Source organism: Malaclemys terrapin, chromosome 1, assembly GCF_027887155.1.
Source record: "Malaclemys terrapin pileata isolate rMalTer1 chromosome 1, rMalTer1.hap1, whole genome shotgun sequence".
Classification (NCBI taxonomy): domain Eukaryota; kingdom Metazoa; phylum Chordata; order Testudines; family Emydidae; genus Malaclemys; species Malaclemys terrapin.
Genome location: NC_071505.1, coordinates 213,808,560 through 213,830,634, shown reverse-complemented (window position 1 = coordinate 213,830,634; position 22,075 = coordinate 213,808,560). Strand labels below are relative to the sequence as shown.

Genomic DNA, 22,075 nt, shown 5'->3' with positions numbered 1-22,075 from the left:
CGAGGTTAGTTCAATCAGGGAGGGTGACTTCTGTTAGTTTTAAAGGTGCCACAGGACCCTCTGTTGCTTTTTACAGATTCAGACTGACACTGCTACCCCTCTGATACAAAAGTCAATACACTCTATACACACCAACGGAGCAGGAAGTGTGTATGGGTAATGCAAATATATTCTCTTTTCTCAAAAGTCAGCAGGATTGTAAAATTCTTTATAAATTATTTAAATATATAAAAAGTTCTGCAAATATACTGAATATTGAAGAAAAATTTTCAGTCCCTGTAGTGACTCCCAACTCCACACAAGGAAAATGGAAACCTACTGTACACTGGGGAGAAAAGGTAGGAAGTTACATTTTTGCTACATGCTCTAAGGGAGTTTGTTTGAATAGTCAACAGTATCCAAAAAATCTTGTTTAAAGCAACGAGACCCATCTGCATTTTTAAAGCTATAGTCACTTCATATCATGCCTATCAGACCATATAATGAATACAAAATGTCAAAAACCAATTTTACACAGCACAGAATGAAAATTAAGTTCTCCAGAGCCCCATTCTGCTTTCAACTGTTAAACTCAAAATACATCATTAAAAAGACACACAAACTAATGCTAGCACATGAAAATATTTCCAGGAATATGTTAGTCTTTATTCAACTTTTTAGCTATGACTCTTCCACATTCAGAAGCTGGAGAGAATCTTTCCATTAGTTTGTCTTACTGGTTAATTCTGGATAAAAAGACTTTGCAGAATTTGACATTAATTTAATTTTTCATTTATAGTCGGTTATTCAAAGTTTACATAAACCTTTTCAAAGTTGTTCCTTACAATGTATGGAATTTAAGATTAAAATAAAACTCTACTTTTAACATAACCTTTCTATAATGTAAAAATATTCTAGGTATGTTTAACACATCAAGAATGCTAGTCATTTATTTTGTTGAGGGAAAACTATTTAATGCATGTTTCAGTATAAAAAACAACTGTAAATGTTTAGTATCAATGTGTCTTAAATTGGGTGCCACCCAGTGTTTAATTTCCGCAACTACAGTATAATACTGCATTTACAAATACAGAATAGCGATTCAAACATACCTAACAGTTTTAAACAACTGCAAATTTGAGATGCTGCTTACTTTTTACATCTACTTTTTCTCCCATTGTGGCAACTTTACATCTTTGAAAGAATGAGTGCTTAATTATCAAAACTATTATAAAAATAGCAGCATTCTACTAAAACATGAAAAGCAGACCCATGCATTAGGAGTTTGAATGCAGATTTCTGCCTTCCTTTTAGATTATCAAAATCTTTTCAAGTTAACTTCAAGGCAAGGGTATACAGAAAGATACTGCATAGTATGATTGGACACTAATCTGAACTGGGTATTTAATCAAAATCCATGATAATTACAGGGTAAACAATTTTATTTCAAAATACAGGTTTATCTTGAAATGTAGTGATGAATGCATAAGAGACAAAAATGCAGAGTTTTACAGCAGATATTACTGTCTCACTTCCATCCAGATGTAAGAGCTCTAATTTGTGAAAAGACAAAATAGTTGTGGCATTTCACTTAGCCTTTAAGATAATCCAGCATTATCTGTTTCTAAAGAAATATAAATACTTTAAAACAAACACTGAAAATAAATTCTCATTTGATGTAACAAGCTACACTCATTACTGATGTTTCAGTCTTCTTAAAAGAAAGGGATTTTACCCAATATATCAATGAAGAATAATCCTTGTTGGAAAAAAGTTGGAATGTAAACCTCTTAGCTCAATTTAGATCTGTAAATGGGGAAAAAAGACAGCATAGTGAGAAAGATAATTTTGACCATGTGAGCAAACAAACAATTCTACCTTTAAGATGTATTTTAATAACTTATCTTAGAGAACAGAAGATTCACAACTCATTTCACAATCGATTTTTTTTTTTGCCCCCAGTTTCCTTTGCCATTTTTTGTTAATGAGTACGTAATCATTTGCCCCTTCCCTCCCAACTCATCTCCTCTAGGGAAGTTAATGTTCAATGTAAAATCATCTCAATGAGTAAACATTAAAATACAAACAGGCAGGTTTGCTTCCTGAAGAAGCAAAAAGAAAAATAAACCGAGCTGGGAGGTAAGTTCCAAATCAAAACACAAATAGTTTAAGAAGTCACTGGCAAAGTGAACTGGTTCCTGTTTAAATCTTCCTACTACAAAGATGCTCCAGCATACAAATCACAACTTTTTCACACTAACTGTGAATTTGAGATCATTTTACTCAGAGTCTAACTGGATTAAAAAGAAACTGCAAGCATGCTAACACTTCAGAGTGTTTCTTTATGCTGTTTTATTCTGCCCTCTTATCCTTTGGGCAGAAATCTTGCTATCTGCCTGATACACCTAATTTACAATATTGTGCCATCTTATACTATATAAATGATTAATAGACAGTCTCAGCTGCACTTTAGAATACATTTTCCCCCACTTGAAATTCCATGTTCATAAGATATAGCACACTGTTTTCAGAATTTGCCTGAGGAATCAGAGGATGGGATTTTGAGTCATTGTTCATTTTGAGGGTGACTTGTCCACTAGAGCAGTGGTTTTCATCCTGGGGTCCGCTGACTACATCAAAGATTGCCAAAGGGGTCTCCCACCTCCATTTGAAATATTTTAGGGTTTCGCAAATGAAAAAAGTTTGAGAACCACTGCACTAGAACTCTGAAATTGTCACATTAACTTGATTATTCTATAGTGACTGCTGAGGTTGACTACATTCCTGCAACCATAATGTGATAATTTATTTCTAGCTCCCATAAACAGTGTTAAAGATCAAACTTTGACAGGTATGAAATTGTTATTAAAATCTGAAGCAATATTCACTGTATGACATCCTACAAATCTTTGATTTATGACTATGCAGAGGTCTGCAAGAAGTGCCATAACTCTAAAGGACGGGATTTTTGACCAATTTCACTTAGTCACTGGACAGCCTTTGAGAAATATCATCTAGCCCGGTTAAAGGCTTCAAAGCTTTAATACGTTATGCTACCTAAATTAAGTAGTAAACAAAGCAGTATCATCAAGAGTTGATGCTTCAAACAAATAAACAAATAAATAAATGGAGATATCCTATCACCTAGAACTGGAAGGGACCTTGAAAGGTCATAGAGTCCAGCCGCCTGCCTTCACTAGCAGGACCAAGTACTGATTTTGCCCCAGATCCCTAAGTGGCCCCCTCAAGGATTGAACTCATAACCCTGGGTTTAGTAGGCCAATGCTCAAACCACTGAGCTATCCCTCCCCCCCAAATGTAGTATTCTTATTACTTACATCATCAATGTCCTCATCATCATCTCCAATATCATCAAACTGGATTTCATCATCATCACCAGGACCAAATGTGTCTGTTTCATTGATTTTAGCTAAATAGAGAGAGTTTTAAAAAAGTTAATTCACATATTAAAAACTGACAATTCACTGTGGACTACTGACTTCCAATCTGATCTTGAAAGATTCTTACCGTGTTCTGGAAGTTCCCCATATGCCTTCAGACTTCTGGCTTCATCTGCATTGTATTTTAGAATGACATCCGCCTTGTTATCCTAAGTAAGAGAACATTTGATTGCATTAGTCAGCATTGTAGAAAGGTTTCCATTTCCTAAAAATGACAGGCTAGCAAGGTGTTTGTTAGTTGGACAGTTGAATCTTTTTCAATTCTTATGTCCTGAAATCACCCTCAAAATCCTTAGTTCTCAACTATTCTTCAATTTGCCACTACAAGTGAAAGAGGTAAACCTACTATACAGAATATTATAAGTCTTCCCTCCCTGAAGTCCTTTTTTGTTAAGCATTCTAAACTATTCTTTTTCAAGATACATCTACAACTGTCATATATCACAAACTAAAGCTTTAGCTAGCATTAGCAGTCTAAATTTTATCTATGCAGCTGTGTAATAAAATATTTCTTAATGGGTTGTTAGTTTGTTGAAAGTCTATTTTGAAGAAATAGAATTCTCTTCACAATTCCATTAGCAACAAAATTCACATTCCAATAATTGAAGGTATCATACTGCACTCACTGAACGTATATTTATTATGAAAACAGCCCATTAAAAATCTGATACAACTGCCATTCACTGGACTCAACATATAGTTACATAGAAAACTATTAGAGCCACACATTTTAAAGAAAAAACTAATGTCTCTGGATTCAGTGACAGATTAAGGCAGGATTCTTAGAACGGCAAAGGGCTCAAAGAATACATTTATCTGAATGAAATGGCTGGTGTGACAGACATGGTAATTTTCTGCAATATCCTTGACAAACCTTAATGAATTAAATGTAAGCATCTTTGGAGTCTATTGTATTAGATGTAAAGGTTATGTATTATTGTGAGCCCTGGAAGTGTTATGAACTTCAAAGAACTATATTGAACAATGGGCCACACAAGAATGGACTTTTGGCCAAACAATGTCAAGTGGTTTGCCTGGGGAATCTCCATGGAGAAGTGAAAGCAAATTCTCGGCTCTGGTTATGAAAAAGCCCAGCCTTTTGAAGCTACACCCTGAGGGGACCATTGTCTATTGAGTTCTTGTTCCCAGAATCTGAAGAGTAAAGGCTCAAGATGTGTAAAGGAAAGACTATCCATGTGTGCTTCTTTTGAGCTAAAGCTATTATGAACTTAAAACAAAACTCTGGGACCTGTTTAGGCAGTCTAGCTTGCTGGAAACATCACACTGTAGTCAGGGGAGTGAGGGCCAGGTCTCCACCCAAGAGAGTGAGGGAAAGCAGCCAGAAGCTTAACAGTGGCAGCCCTTGCTGGACCACAAAGGGAGAAATACAGGTGCAGTTACATTGAACTGTGATGGCTGGCATCCTACCAGACTACTGGAGCAGCACTTTGCTCCATTTGCCAGTGAAATGCACAGGAGCAGCTCACCAAGCAGCCATTTCTGAAAAAGTCAGAGGCATTCTGATGCCATAGGGCATTTTCCACACACACACACACACACACACACACACACACGGTCTAAAGGGGCAGTTTGGATGAAAACTGGTCCATTTACCCCTGACTGAATTTGCCTTGTATTACAAATATAAAAATAATCAAATATGAAACATATTTAACGTGATCAGTTAAACACATAGTAAGTGCCAGTTAAACAGAAATTATTTGCACAATGTTCTCTAGCAGACTTTTAGTGCCATTTAAGTCATAAGCCATGCTATTTACTATAATACATATAAGTGCTAAATCAAGAAGAATATTTACCTGGTAGTCTCTTAAGCCAACCAATATAATATCCGATGTATTTATCCAAACCTGAAAGTCAGAAACAAGGAACATTTATTTAAAAAACCTCTACAAATCACATTTGTCCATCTGCAATTTAACAGCAATAAGTTCAAACACTATACTTGTGGATCTACTAAAATATTAAAACAAACTGCAGACACTATTTTTCCTAAACAAAAAAACAAAGACATCCCTACTTCATAACACTTGGTTTCAATATTACATTACATAACTAACTGTTGGTGGGGATAGTAGTTGACCAAGCATGTTACAGAACTCCATCACCGCAGCAAATCAAGTGATTTAGATGTCTCCAGCCCTATGGATGGCTAATAAGCCATTAAATTTGGGTAGGCCAAAGGAAGTCTAACCATTTTATTGACCGAGTTCCACAAAGGGTCTGTGCGCAGAAAAGTAAAACTTCACAGTAAAGTGAATGAGAGGAAGAAGCCAAGCAGAAGAGAAAATGCAAGAAATCTAACCTGGACTGTTTCTGTTGAAGTGATTTTCTAAAAGTTGGACTATTTTATTCATTAAAGAGATACTATGAACGGGTCATTTTTCAAAGATGACATGAATTCACATTAAAAGAAATGAAGATTAAAAATATGTTGAACTATTCACTGTGCATTATTCCAATGGTTTACATTGTTCTGCAATAGGGAAAAATAGAGTCTTTCCTTATACTTAGATTTAAATTTAAACTCTTTGAGGCAGAGACCATTCATTAAGCATGTATACAGTGCCTAGCATGGTAAGGAGCTTCAAGTCAGAGATCCCTAAGCACTACTGCAATTCAAATAAATAAGGTAGTAACTGGCATAAATATGATATTGCATTAAATAAATATTTAGGAATTAAGTTTATTGGAATCCTAAATACTTACTGACATCCTGTAATGCAGGGGTTTTCAACCTTTTTCCTTCTGAAGCCTGTCCCAACATGCTATAAAAACTCCACAGCCCACCTGTATCATAACTGGTTTTCTGCATGTAAAAGCTAGGGCTAGCATTACAGAGTACCAAGCAGGGCAATTGCCTAGGGCCTCATGCCACAGGGGCTCCTGCAGAGCTACATTGCTCAGACTTTGGCTTTAGCCTCGGGAAGTGGAGCTCCGGGCCTGGGCTTCAGCACCTTGTGGCAGGGAATTGGCTTTCTGCCCAGGGCCCCAGCAAGTCTAATGCTGGCCCTGCTTGGCAGCCCCCATGAAACCTGCTCGGTTGAGAACCATGGCTGTAATCCACGGTGTGAGTGGGAGGTTTCTTTGTACCATAACAGGGAGAGAACCCTCAGTGAGAAAGGTGCATCTCCTATCACTTACACAGACAGGGATGCAGACTATGTAGAAATCAGCCACACAGCTTCATAAGATCTATTGCAGAGGCAGATATTAGACACAGACTTGACTGTGTGGTAGGACTTGTTAGGCTTCTTGCTTAAATGGATTTTTCCCAAAGAGCATACACCATAAAAAAAAGACTCAGGGAACTAGATTTTATGTCTTTATCTAGATGTGTGAATGAAATGAAAGACAATTTAGTCAACTGATCACGTCCTGCCTGTTAATGTAAATTCTTTTTTTTTGGTTTTTACTGTACTTAACTTTCCTCTGCAAGCCTGGCTGGCAACCAGGGGATCTGTAAGTTACTATTACCGTAAGTGCATAACTGGTTGGAAAACTGTTCTTAAAGAGTAGTTATCAGTGGTTCATAATCAAGCTAGAAGGGCATATCGAGTGAGGTCCTGCAGGGATCAGTTCTGGGTCCAGTTCTGTTCAATATATTAATCAATTATTTAGATAATGGCACAGAGTACACTTCTAAAATCTGTGGACCATACCAAGCTGGGAGGGGTTGCAAGTGCTTTGGAGGATAGGAATAAAATTCAAAATGATCTGGACAAACTGGAGAAATGGTCTGAAGTAAACAGGATGAAATTCAGCAAGGACAAATGCAAAGTACTCCACTTAAGACGGAACAATCAGTTGCACACATAAACAAATGGGAAATGACTGCCTACGAAGGAGTACCACAGAAAGGGATCTGGGGGTTAAAGTGGATCACAAGCTAAATGTCAGTCAACAGTGTAACACCACTGCAAAAAAAGCCAAACATCATTCGGGGATGTATTAGCAGGAGTGTTGTAAGCAAGACATGAGAAGTAATTCTTGTGCCACATTGATTAGGCCTAACTGGAGTATTGTTCTGGGTGACACATTTCAGAAAAGATGTGGACAAATTTGAGAAAGAGCAATAAAAATAATTAAAGGTCTAGAAAACATGACCTATGAGGGAAGACTGAAAAAACTGGGTTTGTTTAGTCTGGAAAGGAGAAGACTGAAAGGGGACATGATAACAGTTTTCAAGTACATAAAAGGTTGTTACAAGGAGGAGAGAGAAAAATTGTTCTCGTTAACCTCTGAGGATAGGACAAGAAGCAATGGGCTTAAATTGCAGCACGGGCAGTTTATGTTGGATATTGGGAAAAACTTAACTGCCAGGATGGTTGAACACTGGAATAAATTGCCTAGGGAGGCTGTGGAATCTCCATTATTGGAGATTTTTAAGAGCAGGTTAGATAAACACTTGTCAGAGACGGTCTAAGTAATACTTAATCCTGCCGTGAGGGCAAGAGACTGGACTAGATGACCTCTCAAGGTCCCTTCCAGTCCTACGATTAAGATTAGTTGAGGAGAATAGAGTGGAGTTACAAAAGCAGTCAGTACACAGACACTTTAATATTTAGAATGTGTCAATGAATTTAGTGGATTGTACTGGGATGCCTTTTTCCACAACTAAAAGTTACCACAGCTCCAAGCCCCCCCCCATCTTGATTGAGAACATAACCTGAAGTTCTGAGTGCATTTCCTAGCCTAGAAATATCTTGATTTAAAATGCAGTATGGATTTTTACTTAATTCACCTGTTAAAAAATCCACACAAGTTTTCTTTAAATCAGCAGCCTGAAAATGGCACTACTTTCTTCATACGATTGTCACAATATATTTGAAGAAAAATTTCAGAGATTTTGGGCTTGGGTCCCAGTTATGCTATGGAGACTGTACACCACATTGGTAGTGAAAAGGGGCCTTAAAGTGCATGTAAATGGAGCTGAACTAAGATTCAAGCCTTTTATTTATAAGCATCTTGGTTGGCAATCAGCATTTTACTAAATAATTTCAGACTACAAAACAACATTCTCAATTTGATCAACACTAAAACTCTGCTATATTCACTGGCCAAAATCTTTGTTAATGCAGAGATAGCATTGACCAGAAGTGTCTTAGACCTGCCCCAAATGTTTCATGCTCCTAAACTTTAACCTCAGAAACCCAGAAATACAGAGTTAAGGTACACAGAGATGCCACATCCAGAAATGACTAGGACCATTGTGGATATACTGCAAGTATGTTTCACAGCCAGTGCGACCCTATAATAAACAGGCAAGAGGAAAGACTGGTGAGTGTGCCATTTTATTAACTATATTCTCAGCTGCCTGCATGAACTCCAACTATTCTTCACTATGTTAGTGACAGCTGTAGTGACTGATTCAGGGATTACTTGCAGCTGGCACAGATTAGATTATGAAAAGAGGTGCATCTGGTGGTTTGTGAAGAGAAGATGAAGTGGTTGAGTACAAGCCAGGCATAATCTGCTTCTGTTCACTAAGGTCAACCTGAACACAACTTTGGCCTTAGTGAGGACATGGCCTGACAGTTCACCCTAGTGTACCCAGGTGCGCTGTATCTATACTGTGACAGGTGTTACTGATATATACAATATCTTTGAGACTATAGTTCCAACATTATAAACGCTAACTGTATCTTTGTGAGCCAGGAATTGTACACTGGCAGGTTACCCAGCTCCCTCTAAGAACTAAAATCAGAGGGGAGGTGTGTGTGTGTGTGTGTGGGGGGGGGGGGGGGGGGGGGGGGAAGGAGGAGAGTAATTACAGTAGACCAGGAACAGGAAAACTGTAGAGAAGTACCATCCCTCGGGTGAATAGCATATACTGGTTCAGAACAGGTTCAAGAAGTCCAGGAGACAAAGAATGAGCCAAAAGTATCAAAGGCCAGCCTGAACTGGCTGAGGAGCCCTCATTTTTGATTTGACAACTGATAGATTGTAACCAAGAGGACAAACCCTGCTGAAAGGGTTTGAAGGACTTTGAAACCTATCAGGTTTACCATGTGGAAAACAGGTGGCTTCTGGTAAACCTAGCATGCGCATAGATGTTTTATGATCTATTTTCTCTAATGTTTTTGTCCTAAAAATAAGTATTTTGCTTTGCAAAAGCTGACTGGTCTTCACTGTTGTAGCACTTGAGACAGAGAAAGAGAGAGAAACTGCAGGCGCTAAGTTAAGTTTAGACCTGCTGGGATACGCACAGTGAAGGGAAAGAATTCTAGCCAGGGAGGGAGAGGAATGCATGTCCCTGCCTATAGAGAGGTGACAGAGGCCTGAGTCCTAAGGGGACGTCCCTTAAGCAGACCAAGGATGGGGCAGAGGCACAGTTAACCCCCAAAACTGGGACACCCACATTGCTTTCAGATGATATGGAGCACAGTGCCATAATGGCTAGTGGGGTCAAGTTGGGGCATCACTCAGAGTTCAGATTACAGGGCAGTGTGTACTGTTGGGCCTACAAATTTTCTTGAATTGTAAGCTCAAGTGTAAGTACTATGTAAAAGGTTATAATTTACAATAATTTATAACAACAAATGTTGATGGGAAAAGGTATGAAAGGGAGACAGAATAGCTGAATTAGTCTAAACAAAAAGGCCAAGTTGATATGATTCAAGGACTGTGTTGAAATTATGCTTGTTAAAAAACAGGAGATATGACACCAGAGGATAATGAGCCAAAGTTGGTATGTCAGATATTAGGCCTAGTTGGTGGACAAAATAGTGACCGGTTAGACCAGGTGTAGGCAACCTGTGGCACGCGAGGTGATTTTCAGTGGCACTCACACTGCCCGGGTCCTGGCCACCAGTCCGGAGGGCTCTGCATTTTAATTTAATTTTAAATGAAACTTTTTAAACATTTTAAAATCCTTATTTACTTTACATAAAACAATAGTTTAGTTATAGATTATAGACTTATAGAAAAAGACCTTCTAAAAACGTTACAATGTATTACTGGCATGCAAAACCTTAAATTAGAGTGAATAAATGAAGACTCGGCACACCACTTCTGAAAGGTTGCTGACCCCTGGGTTAGACTATTATACCCATCACTCCCTTCTTGGGTCCTTAAATGAAAAATTTTGTTGGGAAAGTATGAAAGAACAAAAGAACAGACACACAGAACAGATAAAGGCTACTAGAGCAAGCTTCACCAATCATAGATGCCAATCCCGCTGTTTCACTGGACCTCAGGCCTTCATCATCCTGAACCTGAGAGGGGTCAAAACTAGAACAGGCCAGAGAGAGAGGGGGGACCCAGATGATATTGTCATACCTACAGGCTCCAGCTGAATTCCAAGCACTGCCTGGGATGACAGTTATTACCATCTTTGATAGCATCGAAGATTGTCACCTAGGGGGATTTTCTTTCTGAGATTAAACTTCAACAACAGCAGCAGCAACTCTAGCCCACCTTAACTGACTTATCTTCTTTTTCCCCAATAGGATAGTTATTACCATCTTTGAGACCATCTAAGAGACTGACAAATGGGGGTTTTCCTTCTAAAGACTCTACAGCTAAAGAGAAAACAAGCAAGGGATGCTGTCAAAATGAAAGCCTTACTCAATATTTTACATTTCAAATACTTTAACTGTTTTTCCTTCTTTTCTGTGTTGTTAATAAAAGGCTAAAAATGAGGTGTTTGAACCTTTGGTTTGTCTAAACTAGAAGAATTATGGTAGAAAATTGAGAGGTTTTCTGTGTTTATTTTTCATGATAAACCTAAAATAGTGTTTTGACTGATGAGAACATCCTGGCTCCCCATTAGTCAATGTATACCATATGCCAGTGCTTAGAATAGGGTGTCTCTATGATGGGTGCATTTCCTGAAATTCAGCAACACCTTTGACCATGCTGACATTGATGAGAGTGGTAGCCACTTGCTATTCTTTGATCACACTCAGTTCCATTGCTCAGGAAAGAATGAGGAGCATGATTCTATCACCTTAATGTTGCTGCTTACTAGAGTTGATAGTCGACCCTCTATTTAATTAAAGCTATTTTCCTTGACAATATGTCTGAAGTAAAATCAGAGTATGCATGTGATTTTAGAGTATTTGGAAATATCAATTTAAACAAGACGGTTTGCTTTCAGGACAAACTTGCCTGATGGAGTACCTGCAGAATGTAAACAAAGAGCAACAAACGTGCTCAACATATGTTGTCAGAAAGCTGACAATGCTGTTTGCTTGGCTTAAATGGCCACAGCATGTCACCTTGAGCCACTCCTGTTATTCTGATGCCAGGCTACCTATAAAACAATCAGGTATGCAACAGAGCCTTTGTCCTGTTGCACATGTGATTTCTGGGAGACTGTATCTTATGAACCCTTGTTAAATTACCTCAAATTTGAACCACTAAACCTATCCCCTTGAGGGGCAGCAATTTGCAAGTCTATCCAAGTAAGCATGAAGATTTTTACAGTAAGCTAGCCTCAATTTTAATTACCATCATTCTATCCACCAATCTACTCTGACCCTGTAGCCTTAAACTCAAGCCAAAATTTAGAGTCCAACAGAAATGTTTCTGTAAAATACAAAACTGACAGTTTTTAAACAAGCAAAAACCTCCCCTGAAACATCTGCATCCCCAAGAACCTGAAAGTTAGTGTGACTCCGGGCAAGATTTAAACTTCCTTCATTGCCCTTGGCAAGAGAAGTACAAGTAGCTAATTATCTGAACAAAACTAAATATGAGTATTAAAATTGAAAGAATTTTAAAAATCTAAAGTTGCTAGTACCATAATTAAGGAAATTTTTAAAGTGTCCCTTTATTTAGAGTATGTGTAGCCATATCAATTTTCAGAAGATTGCCTGGTATGTATTCATTTATTTTCCATGTAAGTGATTTAGACTTACCTTTTTTCTTAGCTTCCCTCTGATATGACATAACCTCTTCACACCATCAAAACATAATGCCTCCAATCTTCCATTGCCCAACATCTTGATCACCTGAGCATACTCTGGAAGAGATAGTCCAAAATGTTGCTGAATTACATAATAATTTTAAACAGCCAACAGGAATTTTTACAAGAAAAAAAATGATATATTTATTTTACTGTTGCACCAAGGAGTCCTAGTCACGGACCAGGATCCCATTTTGCGAGGCACTGTGTAAACAGAAAAGACAGTCCTTGCCCCAAGAAGCATACTCTGGAGGCTCTGTGAGGGGAAGTTTCAATGGTGCCTGGGCCTGTGGTGGTCACTGCCACAGACCTGCTAGGTGACCTTGCCTTAGAATGGGATGAGGAGTGGAACCTCTGTGACCAAGAAGCATCTTAGGGATTCTATGGAGGCCACTGGTATGGGTAGGATACTGGGGCGAGTAGGCTCCAGCCAGGGGCGTCCCTGTCCTGACTGCAAGACGAGTGTCAATCCTGATACCCTCAGTGCTCCATGAACAACCCCCTCAATGTGGGTCAGGTGATGGAAAGCAAGAGGAGGAAGATCCTAACCTTCCAAGGAGTCCTGGGCTTCAGGGGATGAAGATGGAGCCAGCCTTAAGGGTGGGAGCAACTGGTCTGACTCATTCATAGCCCAGAACGAATTGGGAACTGGCACTGACAGTGGAAACTATATTAGCAGTGCCAAATATGCCTCTATCATTTCCGGCGCTGGAAGCAGTGCTGACCCCAAAGTCAGCAGCAGTACCAGCATGACTGATGGTCCCAAGTGGAGGGAAATGATTGCCACCCTGGTAACACAGGTGGCACCAACAACAGGGGTGCTGAAGAAATTCCTGGCACTAAAGAGGTCTCTTGCACCAAGCCCAGCCCCACTTCCACCACTATGGAAGGAAACAGCGGGGTGTAATGCTGACAGACAGGTTCAGCAGCCCACCCAGCCAATGGGGCTATAAACAATGTAGCTCTGGCAAAGTCTTGATTACTTTAATAGCTTTCTCTGGTTTTGACAAATGCAAGAGCAGCTAGTATTCACTTTCAAGGCTCTTCGTAGTCAATCCCCACTCTACCCAACACCTCTGATTCAAGCTGTTGATGCTCACTGATTGGTCCATTATGCTAGCCTTCACGGCCACTTGTTCATCTTTCAAAGAAGCACCTTCATGCCTTATCCTGTGTAGCCACACATGCTTGGGAGGTGTTCTAAATAAACATCCACAAAGCTGCCTCATTTTCCATTTTCAGATCCCTTCTCAAAATTCCTTTGCTGTGATGTCAAATTTTTTGTAGGCAACAGTTAGCTTGCTCATGTGGAGAGACCACCGCCTGCCATGTTGACCAATATTTTCAGTGTGGATATACTCCAAAAATCACAGTGTTACACAGATTTTTTTGTTTTCATCACTGCAACTTTATGGATATTATAAATGTTAAAGTTTTATTGTTGGAAAAAATGCAAATTTGAATTGATATGCGCTTAAATAAGCCAGAACCACACTTTAAAAAGTCTTTATGTTACTGTTGGTATGTAAAGTGACTACATGTTTTCTATACTGAACCCCTCTTACATTTATGCATGCTTTATTTTTTTCCCCAGAATATTTTTAAAAGATATACAAGTGCCTACATTTATTGTCTCTGACTTCCAGATCAAGTGTGCTCATTTTACACATGACAATTTGTGGATCCATCACCATTCCCCTCCACCTCTACAGAAAGATTACAAAAACAAGCAGATCATTTGGGGACAGGAGACCACATTATTTTCTCCCCCTCTTTTGGTGTATTCTGAATCCCATCTTCAGGAGGTCGACTGTCCTTAAAAGGATGCTGTCCCTAGATCACACTGAAAAGCTCTCCTTTCATACATATTAGCCTTCAACAGAGAAATGCAAAGCCCCCAGCACTTCTGCTTGTTGGTCGGGAGAAGGATCTTATGCTAGCTCCTTTCCTCATGGGAAGGTGGGGGCAGGAAGGTCCTCTGCTACTTGACTACACTTCCAGTCTCTTGGACAATGCTAAAAGCTGGTTGCAACTACTTCCTCTTAGACTGCAGTTGGGTCCTCTTCTCCTGCGTGTAGGTTCAGGGCCTACATCTGCTGTTGCTCATAGTTTACATAAGCAGCTGCATGAAAATGACATGATTCACAGTGCCCCCAAAGCATGTTTTTTTCAAGTTTCCCATCCACCAGTAAACAAACCAGTTTCATTCCACTGCTTCTTAAAGCGACGAAGAATAGCAGGGACAATGGAGCGGACCACAGGCTCCAGAAAACACACTGCATCATTTCACATGTAGAAGATTATCTTTGAGGGATACTATGTTAAAAACAGCATAAAAATCAATGTCCTAGACACCCACACTCACTAGGGAAAATCCACTCTCAAAAGTTGTATTTCAAGCCCTGCTCTAGTACACTAAAATATTTCCTTAACATGGGTTAGAGTACAGATGCTTAACACATTGGAATATCACCACTGGAGAGCTGTGTTCAACTGGATAGATGGAGTTTGTTCTAGAGTTGGGGAGATTTTCCTAGGGAGACTTATTTTCCTTTTTGTATATGGTTGATAGACTGATAGGTGCATAAAATAAATCAGCTCAATTTTCTTAGTATGACTACCACACAATGTGATGCAACTGAAAAGCCTATGAGTGTTGCAAGTCAAGGAGGTGCATCACAAGAGCTGCAAGACTAAGTCAATTTGTGTTTTAGCCATTGGGGAAATTTTAAGCAAAGCTTTTGCCTGAATTTCATTTGGTTACCAAGCCAAATAACTATCTGACTGCTAGGTGAACACTCAGATATGCTCACTATTTTAAAATTTACTACACTCCTCCTCTACCCATTCATGGTCTCATGGGTTTCCCTATCAGTCATTCATCATGGTGCCTCTGGCAGAGGACGGTTGAACGTTGCTCCCTACAGCACGGTGATCTCTAGGGGAAAAAAAAAAAAAACTAGGAACAATTTACACATAGGAACTAACGTAACCTTTTTTATCACACAGTAGCACAAACTGCTCCAGGAACAAAGAACTGAACTTATTTCTTAGGTGATATTAATAAATGGGAAGGGAAGTGGATATATCTTCACTCCCATTCAATTGGTCTTTTGCTAAATATATTCCCAAGATGAAGATGCTCCATTCCATCATATCAAAGTACTTTTGTAGTTTTCAAACATCCAAATGAAACCTATACACAGCCCAATTATCCCTTGTGTAGAAACCTTCAAAGTATTGTAGCTACCATATTTGACTGAAAACATATAGTGACAATTACAATTCGAAATCTCACCTTGTCCATCCTCCTTGAACACTAATTCTCTCTTCTCCGATTCATTCTCATTCTTACCTCGTCGTCTGTTTTTACCTCCCTTACCTAAATTGAAAATAAAATAAATCACTACACGCAATTTAGAAATCTATATAAAATCATGTATTGGAAAGATAAAATGGCAATAATTTGTCAGACCTGTGGAAATCTAATTTCACTACTGCAGCTTTAAAGCACTGTATCTAGGCCTGTGATAAAACTGATCTTGCTTCTTAAAGCACTACACCATGATTTCAAGTTTCTTTCAGAAAGGATGAAGAGGCTGCCTAAAGTCAAAACCGCAAGAGACAAATTTTTAATTTTCATGATCCTAATAAATCTGATGAGAAAAGTAGTATTCCTTTGGACTCTTAGAAGTCCAGCATAAGCTACAAGAAAGACTTAAAAACCTATTCTCTTCAGCAACAGTTTGATCATCTCATCTCTGTTCTAACCCTTCCTAATTCTGAGCTGAAGTGGCAGGGCTAGGATACAAGAAAAAAATTCCACATGAAACAGACACGGAAGAAATTCATGTGCATATAAATTCTTCAGCCACACACCACAAAAGAACATGTAGGAGAAACTGAATCACATCTCAAGAGCACCACCCACCCCTCAATCTCACCTCAATGATAGTATGCTAAAGCCATCTTGTTATTTTATTTAGAGTCTGGAGGTGTTCTGTGTTTCTTTGGATCAATTTCAGCAATATTTACTATCAAATTACCTCATCTTTGTTCTTATTTTACCATTGTCAAACAAGGGATCAATTAAAACATCACATAGTGGTAACTATAGATTATTTAAACTCACTTTGAAAATTAGGTAACAAAAGCCTTCAAAAGAGCATTTAACACCATCACCCCTGAACATGCAATAGATTGCATTCTGGTGGGCCTCAGTTAATCAACCTTCATGACTGTTCAGGAAAGAGAGAAACTACAAAGGGGTTCTGCGATGAATCTTCAGTTTCAGTTGTACTGCTGCTGCTACTGGTGAACACATTCTTGCAAGGACTGGGGAAGCATCCATGTGAGCTCCCCACCCCAAATCAGTGATTGATGTCATTATGCAAATAAACAGACAGAAAAGTGTAACCTACTCTCAACAAAAACATGAAAGTGACTACAGTACACAAAAGATAAAGTTCAACAAACAGACATTTGAAAAAGAAAAATAATTTTAGGGATTTCCTGTAGCAATAGTAGGTGCAAATATCCAGATGGACATGTGATTTTCAAATTCATGCTTTCCTTCTAAACTGCAGCATTTCAACAAGCTTCTGGCAACAGGATTCGTTTTCTTATTGAAAAATCAGCAAGAACAGCTTGCCGTTTTTGTAAATCCTGCCTCCAAAAAGCTGCTTCCTTTCTCTCCTTTCCTCTTTCACATCAGCACAGGAAAAAAACCGGGGAGGGGTCACATGTTAACAACACCTGTTAAGGTTTCTAACATATGGGAACAGCGGTGGCTGCTGGTGCCCCTGTGGAGAAGAACAAACGCTACTGCTAGGGACCGGGCATAGCAACAGCTGACACTTCAATGCTGGCTGAGTTTTGCCACCCAGGGGAGCGGGGACACACTTACTCCCGGAGTCCGGGGCTCGCTCTCTACACGAGTCTTTTGCTTCTTCACGACTCCGCTGGATCCTACCGCCCTGCACCCCCCGCCCTCCCTGCGGGACCCGGCGCTCATGCAGCCCCACTCCCACACTCCGCGCACGTCGGGCCCCGGGCCTGCGAGGAGCCCGGCGGGAGGGACCCCGCGTCAGCCAGCGAGGTCGCCGCGGGGCAGTGGCTGCACGGAGCCGCGAACCCGGGTCCCCGGCAGTGTGGGCGGGCTGGGGAAGGTGCCGGTGACCGGGCTCGCTACACGGCGCTACGCAGCAGAAGGCCAGGCCAGGCCGCAACGGCTGAGCCCGCCCTGCCCGGATCCCCCACGTGAGGCGGCGAGGTGAGCTCCGGCCTCACTCCCCCCGGGAGCCCGCGGCCCCTCGCTCTCCTGGAGCCGCCGCACCCCGCCTAGCGAGCTCCGGCCCCGCTCCCAGCCTGCCCTGCGTGGAGAGCTCCCGGCGCCGCCCCGAGCACAGGCCGCTCCGGCCCAGGCCCGGGCCCGGCCTGAGGAGGCCTCACCTTTATTCTTGGGCATGGCGCCGGCCGCTCCTCACTGCGGGGGGGGGGGGGGTCTGCGCGCTGCTGCTCCCGGTCGGGCGGAGGGATCCTGCGTGCGGCGCGCGGGCAGCGACTTGTCTCTCGCGACGGCCGTTGGGATTGGAGGGTCACGCCACAGGCAGGTCCTTACGCGGCTGCGACAGCGACCGCAACAGGCAACCGAGGCTACGGCTCTCTGCGGCGTGCGCGCGGGCGTCCCGGCTCGCGCTCCAGCGCCCCCTGGCCGCCGGCGGCTTTCACTGCTCATTACTCACATCTCAAAGCCCCGCCCGGTCCCAACTGCGCATGCCTGGGGGCGGCTCCTGTGCGGAGAGAAGGTCCGGACAGCAGAGCTAGACACGAGCGCAGGGGGCCAGCGGCGCGTGTTTGCACGTGACAGCCCCGCTCCTAGCCCGCTGCGCAGCGTCCGCTGGAGCAGCGACAGGGTCACCAGCGCTCAGGGTTTTCTTGTGCGAGTCCCGATATTTGCTGTTTTTCTTAATGTCCCACTGTAATGGGAGCTTCTGCCCTGTCCTTAAAGAAAAGCGTCTAGCCTCCTGGTTGGGGTGGAAAGCTGGAAAATGTGAGGCCAGCAATGTACCGAAGACTCAAAACCCAGAAGGCAAACGCAAGCAATCTACCATTTAGTATGTTGTTACCATCTCATGATTTTTAGCTAATCTTATTTTTGGGAGGGTCCTGACATAAAGCAACCATATTTCAGGTTCCCAAAAAGAGGACACTGTTAGAGGAGCAGGATGGGGAGCTAGGAAGCTGGAGGGGTTTGTGGCAGGGAGGCTGCAACTCCAGCTGTCACCCCCTGCCTGGAGAGGCTGCGACTCCAGCTGTAAATCCCCCATGGAGGAAAAATCCCAGACAGTTGCTAATATTTTAAAAATTTGCCCAGATGGAGATTGGTGGACCAAAAATGAGGTCATGTCCGTGAAAACCCAGACATATGGTAACCCTAGCCTGATATACTTTTTAAATACCTGAGGGGGCTAACCACATTGTGATCAGTAATCATGATTGCCCAGCACCAACCAACTAAAATTCATATTTCAAGTAAAATTATGTGAGTTGCAGTACCCAATACTAAAATGAAAAGGGCCCTGAGTGGCAAATGGGAAAAAGGACAGCAGATCCAGCCCATCCACCCAATGAAACAGATATGCTCCTACCGCCTAGTACTCAGCTCTAAACTGTGGCCTTCCCTTTCCTATGTAGCACTTGCAATATGCCATTGAATCTTGTATAATTGGGATCTCTTTATGGAGTGTGTATGTGGAGGGGGGCTCTCTGAGGCAAAGCAGGGATGGTATTTCTATAGGGAATGAAACTGTAAAATTAGATATTAAAAATCTTGCTATCAAATCTTTCTCAGGCTAGGATCACCAGAACTTCTGCTTAAAATATAAATCCATGATCCTACAGCAAATTATGTATGGGTAACTTTTTTTCAAATGCATAATCCCCTTGATTTCTATGAGTTAAGTTTCATACAAGTTTAAGTCTTCAAAGAATTGGGGCCTAATTTATTACATTCCATTTAGCTAGTAGATTGATAGACTAGATAAACTGTCAGGAAAAGGCTCCTTTACATTGCTAGTCTGGTATAAAGAGATCTTAATATAAGTGAGAATTCAGGTCATTCAGTCTACTAACTGGGTCATTTCATTTTCTTGGATATTGGTTTAAAAGCATCTAGTGAGAAACATTTATGACATGTTAGAGATACCAAGACCTTATTTGCTCCTTCTTGGATACCAACAGGACAAATCATTGTGATAAATGCCTAGAAGATACATATCTAATCAAAGACCAAGATAATTGCTTCCCCAAGATCAAATGCTTTCTGTCCTATGGGAACCTTGGATTCCTTTGCTTTTCCTTTTCCCTTTGACACAGCTTTGGTGTTAGAGCCTTTAATAAACACCAGGACACTCCCACAGAGAAATCTAACAACCGGAATTTAATGTGCATTCTCCCCGTCCTTCCTGTTCTGCTTCCTCTATTTCTTGATATGTGATTTATCTTTGACAAACTGCTTCTACGATTATCTTTTCTGTCTCTCTTTGTTGGCAAAAACCATCACTAAAATCTAAAGAATTTAACTATTTAAAGAATTACATTAAGAATATTAAAGATTCATGGTTACATTCAAGAATGAGGAAATGTGGAAGATCAGGTTGAATGGTTGCCTTTGACTCTGCCATTTTTGCATGTGTTACTATTACATTACACTCTGTAATTAAGCAATCACTTTCTGTGTCTCAAAGAAATTTAATATTGTAATAGAGCTGCGTGATAAATGAATATATAAGAATGATACAAATAAATTAAAGGCTGCTACATATGGGAATTGAAGATTGTGTAAAACTGCTTTACAATTTGATTGTAAACCACACTGATTATATAATGCACATGTACAATAGCCTGTAGTATTCTTTAATATCTGTGACCAGCTTTAGCACAGGAATCCAGGTATTTTCATTTCTTTTTATAGTTCTGTCTGTTTTTGTTCTACAATCTTTCTTCCCTTCCTCTTCTCGGGAATTTAAGCAAGTCAGGTGAGTCATAGGTGGTCCTCACACCTGGGAAGAAAGGGCCCCATCCTCAGAGTTGCAAAAGGCTGCAGGAGAACACTGGCATAGAGTATTTTAAAAGGCACATACAGAGAAAGTTATTAAAAGCTAAAGCAGTTTACATCATTGTACCTTTCAAAATTACAGTTCCTTTCCTGGGCTACTCCTGGGACAGTGAAACTACACACCACTCCTTTCTCGTGCTGAGGAAAGTCTCAATCTTGCCCTAAATGTAAGTCATTTTTTAATTTATACAGGTCCTTTCACAAACCTTATCTTTTTAGAAAATTACAGGCTATATTAGGGTTGAATGGTAACAATGCCATAGTTAAGGTTGTGACAGAATTTTGTTTTTTGTCAGGAATGTTAAGCCTTTATGGTGTTTTAAAGAAATATAAAAATGGGAGAAAATTAAAGTGTTAAAATTCAATTTATATTTTTCATGTTGGTTAGGTGCAGACTGGGTTCATATGCACACAAGAACTTTTTTTTAAATTGTCACTTTTAAATTTTACATACAATATTCCCCTACCTTCCGAAATCACTATTTTCCCCAGCTGTTGCAAAGGCAAACTGTCTTCCTGTTGATTCTGGTAGCTTGGTGAAATATCTTGACGCCCTATTTGACTTCTCCTCTTGGTGAATTTAACAAGACTATTGAGGAATACACTTTTGTTCGGAGATGTATCACCCATCATAATTGCTATTCCTGCTGTTTTATCTCAAATAATATATAAACATTTCTTTTGTGTTGACTGACCAATTCTTGTTTTTCTGTGTTGCAAGCCTGAAGAGGATTACGATACAATAATTTCAGAATCGCAACTTGAGTTTCCAATGCCTTTTGATTGTAAAGAGTGAATTTGACTGGATCAGTGGAATGTTTCCTATTACATTTCTCACTAATAGGTATATTTTAATTTTCAAAACTTGTCTTGCTTTCTGAATTTCAAAAGGCTCATTGCAAATAAGACTCGATATTTATCAAATGTGTATCTAATGTCAATGTGTGACAAAATAAGTGTTTTTTTTACTTATGCAGCAATCCTAATTATTTATTTAGCACCACATATACATATGACACTTTATAGCAGACAAAAAGACAAGGTCCCTGCCCTTTGGAGTCTACAATTTATGACTCCTATCCTTCATCTGCTTGTGTACAGATGGATAACTTCATCTGCACAGAGCCCCAGTTACTTCAATGGAGCTCTATACATTTGCAGCAGTTTGTCCACATGCAAGAAGTTGCAGGATTACAGACTAAGTGACACCAAATTTTAGTATTATTAGCATCTTTTGGTCTGGACACCTCACAAATATATAGCGTTTTCAATAGAATTAAATGTGATTGAGACCTTATACTAGGCCTAATTTTTTTCATCAGGTCTCTGACCATACTAATAAAGGTCAAGATGATTAAATATGCAACAAAGTAATGGCATAAAGCTTTAATGTCTTACTGACAAAACAACACCTGCATATTAAGCTCAAAAAAACCCCACCTCCTCATTAGTTTAGAAATTAATTTAATAAGTCTTTTCTGGCTGGGAATGCATATTTTATATGGAGCAAAGTTAATTACATTTGAGGTAGGAACCACACGGCAGTCTTTTTTTTTTTTTATTTTTTAAGTGTGATTGGAAAAA

The 22,075-nt window shown here is 40.2% G+C and overlaps 1 protein-coding gene across 1 annotated transcript; it reads right to left on the bottom strand.

Annotated features, from left to right (window-relative positions):
• Nucleotides 1–621: 621 nt before the first annotated feature.
• On the bottom strand, nucleotides 622–18,057 carry EIF1AX (eukaryotic translation initiation factor 1A X-linked). Its single transcript, XM_054006437.1, has 7 exons — nucleotides 17,824–18,057; nucleotides 15,671–15,754; nucleotides 12,326–12,429; nucleotides 5,261–5,311; nucleotides 3,508–3,589; nucleotides 3,318–3,409; nucleotides 622–1,785 (listed from the first exon to the last, which is right to left on the bottom strand). The coding sequence occupies exons 1-7, from the start codon at nucleotides 17,837–17,839 to the stop codon at nucleotides 1,780–1,782; spliced, it is 435 nt and encodes a 144-aa protein (XP_053862412.1). The 5' UTR covers nucleotides 17,840–18,057; the 3' UTR covers nucleotides 622–1,779.
• Between the last annotated feature and the right edge of the window lie 4,018 nt (nucleotides 18,058–22,075).